The sequence below is a fragment of the Lithobates pipiens genome, unplaced genomic scaffold (genome assembly GCF_037356315.1).
Source record: "Lithobates pipiens isolate NorthernLeopardFrog02 unplaced genomic scaffold, aLitPip1_a1.2 Scaffold_22, whole genome shotgun sequence".
NCBI classification, from domain to species: Eukaryota; Metazoa; Chordata; class Amphibia; order Anura; family Ranidae; genus Lithobates; species Lithobates pipiens.
This window is the reverse complement of record NW_027507784.1, coordinates 253871567-253889273: the sequence shown is the minus strand read 5'-3', so window position 1 is coordinate 253889273 and position 17707 is coordinate 253871567. Positions and strand designations below refer to the sequence as shown.

Here is a 17707-nt window from a genome sequence, read left to right as displayed (position 1 = left end):
TTCATATACAAAACACAGAGACCAGGACCCCACAGGGAACATACTATTTACACCACCTGCTGTCCGTTAGTACCCTTAAACCCTTTAGCACGCTGAGAGAGAAATTTGCACTTCACAATCGCATGTTTTTTTAGATATATACAGGTACGCCATGCAAACCAAACAAACACTTTCCACAATTCTCTCCTCAACCCACCCCTAATCCTATTATAGCAATAGTTAAGTACAGACACCCAAAGGCTGACCTCAACCTTCTACAACATGCTTTCTACATCTGTTACTACTAAACTAGCGTTTGATTTGAAACCTTGCTGGGAGTAGGAGGTGGGTCCAATGGAGGACAAGGAATGGGAGGAGGCACTGGAATCCTGCAAGGAGGGGCTCCTAAGCTATCCAATAGGCTTTCCAAGATATACATACTCCACTGGGCATATATCTTATCCCCCTTAGGGTGGCTAAATATAAACTTGGACATTCCATCATGTGTCGGTTGTGTGGCCAGGAGGCAGGTATGTTTTTCCATCTCATCTGGACTTGCCCTAAAATACAGGGCTTGTGGACACAAGTCATAACCTTCCTTCATGATACCATGGGCTCGCCAATAGCACTGGACCAGACAGAAACAGTGCCTACTTGGAATAATTCCAGACACTGTCGACAAATTCACCCAAGATATTCTTTCACGAAACCCTGTTTTCAGTTAGTAAGGTTATTGCTAGGAAATGGATGAGGCCGTTATCTCCTACCTTCACAGGATGGAAGGTGGATGTTAACAGTGCTCTACCATACAAGAAATGTGTCTATGTCAACAGAGGTTGTCCCGCTAAATAAATACAATAAAATATGAGACCGCTGGCTCCAAGAATCAGAAACATGCACCTGAACACAATATGCCTACCTGGAATCAATACTCAAATGTATACTAATAGACAACATCTTTTATTGTATTGTGTTATGACTTGTACTCTTACTGACTATTCCGACCAATCTGTAACCTAACATACCAGTATACAATGCAACATTCTACTTATGATGACCTTGATGTATGCATCTTATCCCTTTCATGACTAAGCCTATTTATAACATTTGGAGTTTACAAGTTAAAATCCCTAATATATTTTTTATATATATATATATATATATATATTTTATATATATATATATATATATATATATATATATATATATATATATATTAGCAGAGAATCTAGAGAATAAAATGGCGTTGCAATGTTGCAATAATTTATGTCACACGGTAATTGTGCAAAAGTGTTTTAAATGCAACTTTTTGGGAAAAGGGACACTTTCATGAACAAAAACAAAACAGTATAGTTATCCAAATGGTTTTCTATAATGTGAAATATGATGTTACGCCGAGTAAATAGATACCAAACACGTTTTATAATTGCACGGACTCGTAGAATGTTGACAAACTTTGGTACCTAAAAATTCCCATAGGCGACGCTTTAATCTTTTTTTTACAGTTACCAGGGTAGAGTTACAGAGTTCTAATGCTAGAATTATTGATACCTCACATGTGTGATTTGAACACCGTTTACATATGCGGGCGTGACTTCTGTATGCGTTTTATTTTCTGCGTGAGCTCGCGGTGACAGGGGCGCTTTGAAAAAAAAAAAACATTTTCTTATTTATTTTTATATTATGAAATTGTGTTTAAAAAAAAAAAAAGAAGATCACTTTAATTGCTGTCACTAGGAAAATAAACATCCCTTTTGACAGTAATAGGTGCTGACAGGTACTCTTTATGGAGGGATCGGGGGTCTAAAAGACCTCCAATCCCTCCTTTGCACTTCAAAGTATTCAGATCACCGAAAACGATCATCTGAATATTGTATATATTTTTTTAAAACCGGAACCATTGGAAGCCGAGTAAACAGGAAGTGACGTCGCTTCCATGTTTACATCCAGGAGACTGGAATGAAGCCATTTCTGGCCTTATTGCAGTCTGTCACTAGCTGCCAGAAGCAGCAGGTTATCGACTGGGCCTTCCAGTGGCATGGGAGGCCCAGGAAGAGCGGCGAGAGGGGGGGGGGGGGACGTTCCCTCCCACTCCTCCGGGATAACAATTGAGCAGCTTTTGGCCGCATTGGTCATTATCCCCGGAAAGCCGATCACTCGCTCTAAACAACGGTACCAGGATGATGCCTGCAGCTGCAGGCATTATCCCGGTATAACCCCTAAAAGCAGACTACGCACATCTGCGTATGCTTGGCGGGAAGGGGTTAAACAAGCTTAACATGTTTGTACCTATTACTCAATGAAAAATTTTGTTCAAGTTAAAAAAAGATTAATGGTCCAACAACTATATCTCAAAGTTCTCTTAGAGCTCTGGGATGAATAACATCAGGGCCGATTTTTTTATTAAGCTTTAACTGAGCCAGTTCCTCTGCCTCCAGAAATCCTAAAAATAAATAAACCGTCATTACTAGAACCAATATGATTCCCCAACTTTTTATTGTTTGCACAATTTCTTTTTGAGAAGACTTCCACTTTCATTGAGGACACATGGGCCAAATGTATATGCACAACTGATCCTAGGTCCCTCTATACGTTATTTGTTAGGAATTGATACCTATACTGTATTAGCTTGTAATGGACCTCTGCTGCAACCGCAACAAAGAGAGGAACAGCCTTTTGCCTCTATAAACCTTCAGTACTTATTTTTTTCTTTGTATCTGTACTTATGTTCAAATAATCAAGAAACTTTATTCTTTAAATAAAAACAAATGGATAGATTTCAAATTGAAAAAACACAATTTAATAAGAAAACTGTACCTGAATTCTGCCCAAATGCTTTTTCACTTGCTCTCAGTGACTCTAGTAGATTTAGGAATGTCACACAGTCATACTGGGCCAAATATTGTAGCAGAGTGCGGAGAATTTTTAAGTCTTGAACTAATGACTTGGTTTTTGCCCCAAGCTGATGCCACAGTGGATCAAGAAAATGTCGAATTATCTACAAAAGGAAAAACATTTTTAAAAATATTCTACCAAAGAAAAGACAAAATGTGGTTTACAAATAACATAATATGTAGCATTATTTGATAAAAAAAAAAATGTTGTTAGGAAAAAAAAAACATTCCCCTCTGTGTGATACATTGCAGGGATTTTAACAAACTTTGTTGCAGCTTCCTGAAGAAATAGCGGTTTGTTTGTCGGTTTTCATGTGCAAAGTGAATCTGTATGAGAGTGGTTGTATAATTATTAGTCAACTGCTACACCTGGAGGAAATTGGCAAGGTCTCCTTTAGACTCCCTTTGGGAGTTTCTCAACAAAAATTAAATTTTTGTTGCAAGGAATGCTCAAAATCTCATTTATATCTTGGTGCAGACTTCTGAGAAAATCACTGGGCCAATCACACAGGCAGGAAAGGACATCTCTATTCTCACATCATAGCTCTATTAATTTTTTTTCATTTTTTTCCCCCCACAAAAGTGGAGTTACCCTTTAATGCTGGGTTCACACTGGAGAACGCGGCGGATCACAGCAAGAGTGTGGTGCATCTCCATTCATCGTTTCAGGTCGGATTTAAGCCTGAATTTTGGGCTGATTTCGGACCTGAAACGGACCGAGAGACGCTCAGGACTCCTGTTTAATTCACACCGGAGACACTGCGCAGATGTATGAACCGGCTCCATAGAGAGCCAGTCACAATCTCCTGAAATGCAAATTTTAAGCAGAGAAAAACCTGCATCCAATTTGCAATAGTGTGAACCCAGCCTAAAGTAGTATTACAACCTCAGCACAATAAAACAAACATTCCCCAGCAAACTATTTGTTACAATTCTTACCCCAGCACTTGGAGTTCACAACTATCAATGTTACTGCCCCCTGCATTCTCGGTGCTGCTTCCCTGAACTTCCACTCTTCACAGGAAAGCATTAACAGTGGGCAGTGCAGTCTTGAGCCTAGTTTGTTAATTTGTAGAAGGGAGGGGAGGAAGGAGAAGCAGGGGAGTGCTTGCCATCCTAGGCTACGGAGCTATAGGTTTCTTTTGCAACAACTCTAGTCCCTATATGCAACGGTGGCTTCACAGGATTGTTACAGGAGAAAGAAGCCACCCTGAAGCAGGAAACCTGGAGCAGATGTCATGACACCAACTTTAACTGGAACATGGCAATAAAATAATATCACTTTAATATGAAAATAGATTAAAATTTTTAATTTAGTAAGAATTTCCCTTCTTGAACCTATATTGAGTTTTATTATGTGACTAGGTTAAATGCAAATAAAGCTTAGAATTTATTATATATTTAACATTGTCTTAATAGAAGGATTATTCAGCTATGACAATACTATACACACAATTGCTGATTACTGGACACGGTTTTCTACAGCTAGACCATATGTTTCAAGCAAATACCTTAAACATGGTTGTGAGGCCAAAATATTAACATGATATAAAACAAAAACCACGACTGCATCCATAAAGATGGCAGACTGTTGCTTAGCTAACGTGAGTACCTTATCAAAGGCTCTTCCAATCGCATTTTCTAAACTCAGATCTTCCACCTCTAGAGCAGGATTGTAGCGCTTCAGTTCCATTAAGCATGCATTCATTATATCTAGTATGGAGGCTTGAATAGCAAGCATTGCAGGTGTCATAGAGACGTGCAGCTCTACCACTTCAGGCTTGTGTTTCTCCAAGAATGAGTTCACGGAAACATGGAACCTACAGAAAAAAAATTAAATATCATAAAATGAGTGCCCTTAAAAAAGGAATTATATTATTTTATATCCATCCAACAACCCCTGGATTTCTGCATGACCACCTGCCTACATCGCGGTGCATCTTCTGCTAAATTATTCCTATGGGGAGCGATGAAGAAAACACACAGCCCAACTTATCTTGAAAACACCAAAAACACAATGAGCAAATCCTTCAGGCTGGGTTCACACCTCCGTACTGAGTGGCTCACAGAAGCGGTCCGGTGCATCCCTGTTCACCGTTTCAGGTCCGATTTCAGTCCACATTTTGGTCTGAATTAAGACCTGAAATGGACCAAAAGACACACAGGACTGTGCAATTCGCTCTGCAGCTGTCCCGGAGCTGTGTGAACCAGCTCTATTGATAGCTGGTCACAAGCTCCTGACATGTGAATTGGATGGAGGGAAACTTGCATCCAATTCGCAATAGTGTGAACCCAGCCTCAAGTTACCAATTGGCTTCTCCATTCTCCCCTGCTAAAAATGTATGTGATGCAATGGCTGAAAGGTGAAGGAAATAGACATCATTTTCCAAACTCTTAGCCCAATGCCAGGTCTGCTGTCTTTAAATAGGGGTGGTTCTTCATTTTACTGTAGTGCGCACAAAATGTAAACATTTAACCATGCAAGCTTCTGTCACAGTATCACCAAGATAACCAATCTCTATGCTCACTGGTCCACTCTGTTGCACCTCAAGACCCTCACATCCTGTACTACAAACAGATCAGTAATGGCCCTGCCACCCCGCACTGGATATGACTTAGTTTTGGCACATCTAGTGGAAAGTAATGAGGCCAGTGCCAAAGATAATAGCAACTGGTCACTGGTGCTCTAAGGAAGTAAAAAAATGGATCATCGAGAAGAAGAAAACCACAGCCAAAATCCCCCAAATAAGTCAAGTAATAACAGAACTGACAAGGAGACATTTCTGTCCAACATAGGGAGTATATACACACTGGAACACTATGAACACAAGAGTATTGAGTGATCAAAATACTTTTCTCATTAGCCTCGACTTAGTCTTGCAGGTAAATAAGCTTCATTGCACCAGTTAGAATATAATGTGACTAATCCATGTTTCAATTTTTTTGTTAATCCATTTTGATTCCTGACAGCAGCCGTGTCCTTCCACGCAAAGTAAACATTTTGCTTGGTTGACCTGCATCAAGAAAGTTTCACATTTATTACCATTAATAACTCTTGAGCCTTTTGTTCACTACTTAGAGAATTATGCCATTTGCAATATGCTAAGTAGAAAATGTATGTACTTTAAAAATATAACTGTGAATTATGAAGGGATTTTTACTAAAACGGGTTTAAAGAGGACCTCCATACACCTGATGGCCCAGATCTGCTGACATTTTAAGAAAAATGGTGGCGACAGTGCTGCCTCTGGCGTTACCTCTCTGCTGGCAACTATGGTCAGTGTTCATTGAAAGCAGACTACTCAAGAAGCATCAGTGCTAATCACTGATCTGCACTTTTTTGTTCAGCTTGGAATCCTGTACATTGGCAAGCAAACGTGGCCACCCCCATCTTTAAAACTGGACCAGGTGACAATGATGATAGCATGCCAATTTTAAGAATACATTTTTAGGCATTAAAGTCTAACACCAGGTTTAGTGTTACCTTAAGGGCTAGTTTACACTTACTTCAAAACATGACTTCGACACACTTTGTTAAAGCTCTCTGAATGCCAGTCAAAGCCCCTGTCACTAAATAAAATGGATAGCCTACAGTCCTGTTTACATCTGCTTTTGCTTGGTTCTTTGGTGGGGCTCCAAGTGAGCTTTGCCATAGACGTCTATGGAGGCTTTGAAGACACTTTGAAGCACCATTGAAGCACCATTGAAGCTACATGGAGTATACATTTTTGAAGCAAAGCCAAAGCAAAGCAAAAGCAGGTGTAAGTAGGACTAAAAGCTAACCATTTTATTTAGTGACAGGAGCTTTGACTAGCATTCAGAGTGCTTTAACAAAGTCTGTCTGAAGCCTTGTTGAAAACAAAGCAAGTGTAAATGAGCCCTAAAGGGGTTGCAGCGTTAGAAGGTTTTTTTTATCCTTATGCATTAAGATAAAAAGCCTTCTGTGTGTAGCAGCCCCCTCATACTTATCTGAGTCCATCTCTGTCCACGTGTCACTCAGCTGTCCGAGACTCTCCCTCCTGATTGGTTGAGACACAGCAGCAGCACCATTGGCTAACTGATTTTGACAGCAGCAGGAGCCAATCAGGAGAGAGAGGGAGCAGGGTTGAATCGCAGATCCGTGTCTGAATGGACACACGAAAGCTGCAGCTTGGCTTGGGTGCCCCATAGCAAGCTGCTTGCTGTGGGGGCACTCAACAGGAGAGAGGGGTCAAGAGCACAGAAGAGGGATCCGAGAAGAGGAGGATCGGGGCTGCTCTGTGCAAATTCACAAACCTAGACTTTACAATCACTTTAAACTATTTATTTGGGTAGACGTGCCCCAAACAAACTATTTCCATTAATAAGAACTAAGGCTGCTGTCAGCACTGTATAAAACTGTATATAACATGAACTACAGTATATACAGCACTGTGTTCTGGCAGCAGTATGGGGACTTCTCATCCTGTTCCCAGGACAAATCAACTTGGGCTGAGCGCCGTAGACGCCTGTATTTTTATTGATGAGTACAAGGCTTCCTAAGGTTGGCTGAGGTGCAGATTGTGACGTCATCCCCCCATCTTTCAGTTTATACAGCGCTGCATTTCTTAGTAATGGAAACAGTTTGTTTGGGCCAGGCTATTTAAAGTAACTCGGAGTTAGTAATTAAGGTAACTTTTCCTGACAGGTACATGCCATTGATAACATCTCAATTTAAAAATGCTATTTTCCTGCATGTCATGCTGACTCCATAGATTTAATAATTTTAGTCACTGACCTGTAACAAACATGCAGATAATGCAAGATTCCAAGGATATAATTACAGAACTGAATTCTGATTGATTGCTATTGCTGTACTTTGCACATTGCTTTTTGCATTACTACAATAGCCTCAAAAAATACTGGCATTTCTTTGGCACTGGTACTTCTTTCAAACATCTTGCTGTGCAGAATTGAATAGCAATTATAAGGCTTCAGAACAGGAATACACACCCTAAACAAATCTACAGAACAATGCTTTTACTGCATGTTTACAGCACGCTAGCAAGGTGAAGTTTTTGTAACTCTTTAGATCATTTACCAGCATAACCAAATGAAAAACATTCACACATACTGCATATCCTCCACTTAGCAAAACAATGTCTAGCTGTTGACAAGTCTGTGTATTTGAACGCTTTACTGAATAAATCAAAATCAGAAATCCTAAAAATTCTTTAGTCTTTAATACTGTTAAATAATAACATTCCCATGCTGTAATCTAACAGTGCCCTCCTCTGAGCACTGAAAACTAAGGAGAAAAACATTGTTTTTACAAACTATACTCTACTTTTTTTTAAAAAGTTACAATGCCTCCCTTCATAGCCTCACAGATGCAAAATACAGAGAGGATAAAAATCAGTTAATTGGTTATTTCATTTTCGAGAATTTAATGGCACACCGGAGAGGTTGAAAATCCTACTATTAATTTAACAGGAGGTGAGCAGAATAAACCACCATATTCCCTCATTCCCCATGGAAGTCCAGGTGACTTTATGACTGCCCAAATCACTTCCACAGAAAAGAGAAGGCACATTTGTATGCAAGCTAACAGCTGTTACTGTAGCCATGAACTTGTTCACAACCATTTAGGGCCCTTTCACACTGGGCGTAGGGTGCGTCGGCTATTTTTAGCGTCACTTTAGCATCACTTTTTTGCCTGCTAGCAGGTAAATAAAGGGTTAAAACTTTCAACGGGCAGGGCCGCTTTTTTTAACGTCCCACAAGCACACTCTTTCAGTGTGAAAGCACTCGGGCTTTCACACTGGAGTGACAGGAGGCGCTTTACATGTGCTATTTTTAGCACTATAGCGCCTCAGTGTAAAAGTGGCCTTACTGCCCCACCATAAGGCCCCTTTAACACCAGCAGACAGTTCGGGTTCACCTGTCCATTTCTCAGACAAACCTGATCGGACCACCCGTTGTTCTCTATGGAGTAGCTGATGTCAGCGGACACGTGTTCGCTGACACCCGCCAGCATCCGATCTAATCCGGTCCCCTTAAAACAGATGGAAGGGAAACGTTCCCCATCCGTCCCGTGGATCGGATGAAAATGGACAAGCAGTTCTTTTCCATCCGGCCACCCCATAGAGCAAAGGGGGCTGTGTTCGTGTCCCCTCGGGATAGCGGAGAGAACACGGACCTGTCATCCGCCTGCTCAGTGGGGGATCAGCAGAGAGATCCCCCGCTGAGCAGGCGGATCCGCTTGATGGATTTCGCATCTGAAAGGGGCCCCGATAGTTACAGCAAAAGCGTAAAGGGCAACAGTGTCCATATTGGATCCAAATGAAGAAAGGCCATCATTTTAGCAGCCATTTCACAATAAGGTTAGCAAAAATGTCAAGTTACAAATCTCTACCACACTCCTCTCCTGGGTGCCAAGGAAGAGATTCACCTTAGGAGAATGTGTTCAGGGTAGTAAAGCTGGGTATACACTAGAAGGTTTTTTGTGAAAATTCTCAGTACATTTCGATGATTTGACTAGTCATTCGAAGTATTTAAAAATTTGGTTTGCTTTTAACCTTTGAATTTGGAGCAAATAGACTTTACTGTACAAAAGCCCCATACAATGTTTAAAATTCAATCCATCCTGCTTCTTCTAATTTTGTTACTGCAGTCAAAAGCGAACACTGATTTCACTCCACTAATGTTTACAAAACCAAATGAACATTCTTAAAAGAAGTTCACCTTTTGTAACATGTTATATCCATATTCAGGGTGTAACATGTTACAGATGCACTGGCCCCTGCCCACCTGATCCCCCATTCTGACAGCTAGCGAGGGATCTTCCCCTCCCCGCTAGCTGTCACAATCTGCAAAAAGTGTCCTGTGAATGGGAAAACGACAAGGTCTGGCAGCCTTTGTGGCTGTCTGTCTGTAGCTCTCAATGAACTACTACAGCGCTGTTGAGCGCTATGGTAGTTTATTAAGTCTTTCTGTAACAGGAGGCCTCGTTCACATGGGCGCACCTAAATATACGTCAGTGTGAGGGCTGTGTTTGCCTGCATGGGGCTACACAGGTGTTGTGTGCATTCCCATGTAGGCAGTCCTATTAATGTAAGCTGGGATGCAGTGGCTGTGTCTTTGCAACCACTGCATCCCAAATGACATGAATGGGACTGCCTGCCTGTGCATTCCTGTGCTGGCAAACTTGGTCCTTACATGGGTGCACGCTTAAGGCTTCATGTACACGGGACGTTTCTCAACCTCTCCTGAACACTGGAACATCACAGGAAGTAATCCACGTTTAAAAATGTGTGTTTACAAGCCGTGCTTAGCTGTGTTTGCGTTCTGGAGCGCTTACTAAAGATAACCTCAGGAGATCTTCCCAAATGATTAGAAAGCACTAAAAACAAGTATTTCAGCCATTCTGTGAGAGAACAGTGTGAGTAGCAGCTGAGAAAACAGCGTGCTTGTAGATAGCTGTTATTTTTTGGTTGGTTTGCCAATATGGATCCCATGATGAGCATGTGGGAGGAAATGCTCCTGATGTTGCTTTTGCTGAGGCTCAAAAGACGTAGAAAATTGCGTGAGAGGACCAGAGTTCATCGCTGGACACATCCATTGATGGCTCAACGCATGTCCACAGGATACTTTTCTAATATCTCTGTTCAGCTGCGTAATTACCCAGAGACATTTTTTAGTTTTACACGCATTTCAATTGCCACCTTTGACGTTCTCTTGGAAAAGGTTAGACCCGGTCTAGTTCGCATGGACACCAACATGAGGAAAAGCATGCCATCAGAAGAACGTCTGTTGGTGACTCAACTACAGCGTCAAGTAATGCAAGTCGTGTATTGTACAACATAATTGGCTAACGAGGGGAATATCACATGGAATATCAAACTTGCATACAGTGATAATTGAGTCTTTGGTGTGTTTTTAGCGTTTTCCAGGCTCAAAAGTAATAAATAAAATGTTTCTCTTTAAAAAAGCTACTAGACAAAAATGCGCCTAAACGCGGGTAGCCACATTTGGTGTTTGAAATGGCTCTAAAACACAGCTTCTGAACGCATTTATTTGGGTTCCAAAAAAAGCTGCTAAACGCAACTGCCTAGAAATGACTATAAATGAACCTGGGTAGATGTACTGATAAGATAACAGAGGATAGTTCAGGAGCAGTAGCAAAAATGCCCAACTTACTTGGCACAAAGCATTCTCGGGATCCTTTAAAGGGATCTTGAATGTCTCATTAATGGAAGCCAACATTAAAGTTATAACTCAATGGTATTTAACACCCTCTAGAATTGCATCCATTTATCCTACAGCGGATCCGACATGTTTTAGGGAGTGTGGACTCCTGGGGTCAATGACCCACATCTGGTGGGAGTGCCTTAGAATTCGCCCTTTTTGGAGTAAAATCTTCTCCGTGATATTTAAGGTTACTGGGTGCCAGGTGTCCAGGTCCCTACCGACAGCTCTCCTTAATGCTCCTTTACCTCACTTATCAAAAACGACACAAAAACAAATCCATTTTATTCTCTCAGGAGCAAAGCGCACGATCGCCAAAAGCATGGAAAAAAAAATAAACCCTCCTTTCTTGGAAGCCAAAAGAAAGATATCTTGGATTATGATTCAAGAAAAGTTAACTAGCATTCTGAATGATACAGTAATAAAGTTCAAAACATATGGGACCCGTGGGCTAAATATGTTGGTTATATCCCTTAACCACTTCCCACCCGGCCAATGCATATATACGGCCGGGTGGGAGCCGTCTACTCCTGATAGGCCGTTCAGGAACCCGGACACGGCACATCTCAGATCGGCAGGAGGGCTCTGTGATTGGCCCTCCTGATCACATGACGGCCGTGTCCAATCACGGCCGTCATGTGATGTAAACAAACAGCCGGTTGCTAGGCAATCGGCTCTCCTCTCCTCACACGGAAGTCACCGCTGAGGAGAGGAGAGCAGAACGCTGCAGCCGGCTGATGATCAGTGACTATGGGCTGCTTTTTACAGCTTTTTACTCACTGATCATCAGTGTAGTGTAAACACACAACACACCACACAGTACAAACACAGTCCCCACACATGTCCCCAAAACATACATGTCCCCAAATAATAAAAACACATGTCCCTAATAATAAAAACATGTCCCCCACATATGTCCCACTAAAATCACATGTCCCAATGATTATCTGCACACATATGTACGTGATCACCTGCACACATATGTACATGATCATTTGCGTACATATGTCCGTGATCACACAAACCAATTATTATACACTTAACGGAATTTTTTTTACCAAAAACATGTAGCAGAATACATTTTGGCTTAAATTTATGACAAAATTTGATTTTATTGGATTTCTTTTCAAATAGAAAAAAGAAAATATTGTTTTTTTTCCAAATTTCCGCTATTTTTGCGCTTATATCGCAAAAAAAAAAAAAACGGAGTCGTGAATAAATAACACCAAAATAAAGCTCTATTTGTGCGAACAAAATGATAACAATTTCATTTGGGTACAGTGTAGCATGACCGCGCAATTGTCACTGAAAGCGCTAGAGCGCTGAAAGCTGAAAATTGGGCTGGGAAGGAAGGGGGTGAAAGTGCCCTGTATTGTAGTGGTTAAATAAAGGGAGCTTCAGGATATTTCACAAATTTCGGTTAAGATATCCTCTCTACCATCTTCCTTCCCCTTCTCTTCTTCCCCTTTTCTCTCTCTCTTTCCCCGCTTTACTTTTAAATTTTTTCCCCCTCCTTTAGGGGATCCTGGTAATGCCATGAGGGAGATCCTCATTCCTCCTATTTTAATCTAATATTTTCAATAAATTTGAGATTTCATATTTTATTTTATTCTCTCTTTTTTTTTTTAGAAATGAAAGCAGGTCCCTTCTCAGAAGTAACTTAGGGAATCTTTATACTCAAATGAGAGATTTCAGTTAGAAGTTCTCCCCCCCCGGTGCAGTCTGTTCCAGATAGGGGCTCCAGGAGGATGATTTTGTGCCCTTTCTTCACTCACTACGTTCATATAAGGAAGCTTCTATATTCCTTTTTTTCTCTCTACTCCATTTTTTTTAATGTATTTATATAACGCCCTTAATTTATATTTACTGCTTTAATGCCTCATTTTTTTTTCCTTTTTCACTTCTCTATATTCAAGTATGTTTTTTATAAGCTGGCATTTACCAAGCATTGATGTATAATTTCATTCTTGAAAAAATAAAATACTTTGTAAGCAAGAAAAAATGCCCAACTGCTCCTAAACATCCGTTTATCAGCAGCATGTACATGAGGCCTAAGAACACCTGTGGGAAACAGGCCTATATATGTGTAGATGAATGGAAACACAAGTACATTTAAACACAAGAGAAACCAATCTGGTAAGTATAATCAAAAGGTATGCTCATCAGATCAGTTTCTCATGAGTTTAATAATGCAAATCGCAGGAAGCTTATGTGAATGAGATCTTAGGGTCCTTTCCTCTTTGATAGGAGGTTCCATTTCTTATCTAGAACAATGGCAGTGCAAGATGACAAATGCAGGAGCTTGAAAACACAGGGTTTTTTATTTTAACAGACAAACGCAATAATGAATGTGCATTTACAGAACTGTACACCTTAGCATTTTAACCACTTCCGGACCAGCTCACGTCGATATACGTCGGCACTTTGAAGAGGACTATCGTTGTTATGGCAGCAGCTAGCTACCATAAACCTGGTATCCTCTTCTTCAGTGAGCGGTCCGGTTTCAGATAAAAGTGGTCTCTGTGGTGGGTGTGCCGCAAGATTACTTTTAGCGGCAGCGGGAGAGGCCCCCCCTCCCACCGATTGGAGCCATCGGTAGCGGTGGAGGCAATCGGGTCCTTTCCCTGCCTTGGTATGGAGAAGAGTGAGGGGAAGATGGCCACCACCCATCTCCATACTATTGCAGGGTGGAAGCGACGTCAAAACCTCACTTCCGCTCTAGCCCTAGACCTCCTCTGTAACTCAAAACATGCAACCTGTAGAATTTTTTAAATGTCGCCTATGGAGGTTTTTAAGGGTAAAAGTTTGACACGAGCGGCACAATTTTGAAGAATGACATGTTGGGTATCAATTTACTCAGCTTAACCTTATCTTTCACAATAAAAAAAAAAAAAAATGGGCTAACTTTACTGTTGTCTTATTTTTTAATTAAAAGAAAATAAAAGTGCGCTTGTAAGACCGCTGTGCAAATACGGTGTGACAAAATATTGCAACGACTGCTATTTTATTCTCTAGGGTGTTAGGAAAAAAACATTTAATATATATATATATATATATATATATATATATATATATATATATATATATATATATATATATATATATATATAATGTTTGGGGGTTTGAAGTAATTGTCTAGCAAAAAAAAAAACAAAAAAAAAAACAAAAACTGTAAACATTAAATCTCAGAAAGAAAAATCTTTTTATACACACCTTGGCCATAGGTAGAGCTTTTTCAAGAACAGATTTCTCATAACTCGCTCCACCTGGCAGAATCCTGTTTGGAAAGCTATTGGATTGTCTGTGAAGGCTTTGATGAACCCTTGCTTGTTCTTTTGCCGATATAAACGCAGTATAAAAGCTTCCTGGCAGGATTGAATGATCTTATGTGCTTTATACACAAGAATACCTGAATGGGACAAAAGATTGACAATCTAAATCTGTAGTACCAATTTACATTGTGTGATCACAATACTTATTCTATGTCATTGCTTTCAGGGTTCTGTAAAGCAGTTTAATATTTTTTTAGTGTGTGAATATGACCAGAACGGTGAAAAATTCAACATACATTTAACAGTAAAAACAAAAACACAACCAACATACTGTAGGTTACTATACCAAACACCCAGTAATTATTTGGTGCAGTAGGGAACCTCTCCTATATAGAGTGTATTGAGAGAGATCATGAGCACTGCATCAGTCCTACACAGCTTACAGAGTTTAGCAGCAACTCACTGGCCACTTTATTAGGTACACCTTCCTAGTACTGGGTTGGACCCCCTTTTACCTTCAGAATCAGGGTGGATATAAATCAGTGATTAAAAAAAAAAAAAAATCAATCAGATTTTTTTTATTTTTATCAAATTTATTTTAATAAAATGCTTTTGGAGTAAAAAAATCTATCTAAAGATAGAAAACCTATTTAAGATACATTAATAATTTTGTTTATTCAGCATGAAATGTGGAGCTTAGTTATGTAGCATGAGGTTGTATATTCTGCAATATTTAAATTTTTTGGTAAACTCATTTAGGCTGCATTCACACTTGAGTGTTTCAAAGTCGTGCAATTTTGCCGCAATTCTGTTCAGGTCACCAATGTAAAAGGCAGAAAAAAACGCCTGTAATCTGCCCCAAAGAAGCTCATGTTCTTTTTTGAGCTTAGGGTGTTTTTCGGGCATGTTGCTTTAGGTGACAAAACGCTCAGATGTGAACAGGTGCCATTGAAATGAATGGGATTTTGCTTGTGGGGTGTTTTACGAGAATTTTATAAACTGAAAAGCGTGCGCAAAGGTGAATGCAGCCTCAATTAATCACATTAATGTCACAGTAACCATAAAACAAAGTTCAAGAATATTCCTTTATCCCATTGTTTTGCAAATCTATGTACACTACAAACTGTATGACTGAATCGGTTCCGATATTGCTGTTTTGACAGCTTAATATTCTAAATAGGGAACCTTAATTTTGTTTGCAAATATTAACGATTCTAACTACCAGCAAGAATAAGACCTTACATTTAAAGAGCACCTTTCATTTCAGATCCATCATGACAGTGTCTGTTAGTGGGCATCCACTCACCTGCTCCTGCCACCTCCCTCACCTTGTTGTGTCACCAGCTCTCACATTAAAGTGAATAGGACTGTCAGCGAGTCAACAGCGGGTCAGAGGAGGAGCTGCTGCAGGACAGGGATGACAGCTGCTTTTTTAAAAATATGATTTAAACCAAGCCTTTTTAGTAGTGATTTAAATCGACTTAATTTGAATCAAATCCACCCTGTTCAGAACTGCCTTAATTCTTTGTGGCATTAATTCAACATGGTGTTGGAATCATTCCTCATAGATTTTGGTCCATATTGATATGATAGCATCACACAGTTAATGCAGAATTCTCGGCTGTACATCCATGATGCGAATCTCCCGTTCCACCACATGCCAAGGGTCCTCTATTGGATTGAGATCTGGTGACTGTGGAGGCCACTGAAGTACAGTGAACTCATTGTCATGTTCAAGAAACCAGTTTGAGATGATTTTAGCTTTGTGACATAGTGCATTATCCTGCTGGAAGGAGCCATCAGAAGATGGGTACACTGTAGTCATAAAGGGATGGACATGGTCAGCAACAATACTCAGGTAGGCCGTGGCATTTAAACGATGCTTAATTGGTACTAAGGGGCCCAAAGTGTGTCAAGAAAATATCCCCCACACCATTACACCAACACCAGCCTGGACTGTTCATACAAGGCGGGATGGATCCATGCTTTTATGTTGTTTATGCCTACGTTCTGAATGTTGCAGCTGAAATCGAGATTCATCAGACCAGGCAATGTTTTCCCAATCTTCTATTTTGGTGAGTCTGTGTGAATTGTAGCCTCAGTTTCCTGTTCTTAGCTAACAGGAGTGGCACCCCATGTGGTCTTCTGCTGCTGTAGCCCATCTGCTTCATAGTGTGATGTGTTGTGCGTTCAGAGATGGTATTCTGCACACCTTGGATGTAATGAGTGGTTATTTGGATTACTGTTGCCTTTCTATCATCTGAAACCAGTCTGCCCTCTAACATCAACAAGGTATTTTTCATCCACCACCGCTCACTGGATATTTTCTCTTTATTGGACCATTCTCTGTAAACCCTAGAGATGGTTGTGTAAGAAAATCCCAGTAGATCAGCAGTTTTTGAAATAATCAGACCAGCAAGTCTGGCACCAACAACCATGCCATGTGTTAAGTCTCTTAAATCCCCTTCTTCCCCATTGTGATGCTCAGTTTGAACTTTAGCAATTTGTCTTCATCATGTCTAGATACCTAAATGCATTGAGTTACTGCCATGTGATTGGCTGATTAGCAATTTGTGTTACCAAGCAATTATATATATATATATATATATATATATATATATATATATATATATATACATACATACATACATACACACACACACACACACACATTTTGTACTTTGTTGTACATATCCCCACACTTCTAACACAGTTATCCATTAAATCTTCCACTTTGGGCCAACTAAGGGTTTGGGCACAAGGGCATTGCTCTTTGTTTGTAAAGCATCTGGATCTAAAACACATACTTGATTCCCCCAATACTCTCCCTGCATTGCTATTATGTTCTGTCAGCTAAAAAAAAAAATCCAACAGCCTGGTTGCACCCAAGTCAATAATTCATTTTGAAATGCACGATATGGAACAATGTTCAGGTGTATTTATTGGCAAGTTTGCTTTGGTAAATCCACAAATTGGAATTTAATAACACCTTATGGCACATTTCTGGCAGAAGTTTCCATTACCTGCGCCTAATTCAGGCAAGCATTTGTGCCAGTTTTGGTAGCAATCTGATGCAGGCAACAAATTTCAGGTTTAATAACTAAATGCAAGGGTGCACCAGCATAGTGCATCACCAATGGCACCATTTTTTATAATGAAAGTGGTAAACAATTATACTCACCAACACAGATTTGTGGCTTTGTCTCAACAAGTACATCTCGGTCATTTATTACATGCTCCACTGTTGGAGTGGTATATCTCATCCAGTGTCCCTGTGGGCTCCAATATGTGGGCAGGACTAAGCGGGCCCTTCAGGTGAGGCTCAATGTTCACATAAATATTAGAAAAGATTTTAAA

The 17707-nt window shown here is 40.2% G+C and overlaps 1 protein-coding gene across 4 annotated transcripts in view; it reads right to left on the bottom strand.

Moving 5' to 3' along the window:
- Positions 1 to 17707, bottom strand: part of ERCC4 (ERCC excision repair 4, endonuclease catalytic subunit) — a 75934-nt gene that overhangs the window by 33602 nt on the left and 24625 nt on the right. For all 4 annotated transcript variants that reach the window (XM_077448967.1, XM_077448964.1, XM_077448966.1 and 1 more), the window contains 3 exons: positions 14292 to 14487; positions 4486 to 4693; positions 2797 to 2977 (listed from right to left, as the gene is read on the bottom strand). In XM_077448967.1, coding sequence (XP_077305093.1) covers positions 2797 to 2977; positions 4486 to 4693; positions 14292 to 14487 — 585 coding nt within the window. The remainder of the gene's footprint in view (positions 1 to 2796; positions 2978 to 4485; positions 4694 to 14291; positions 14488 to 17707) is intronic.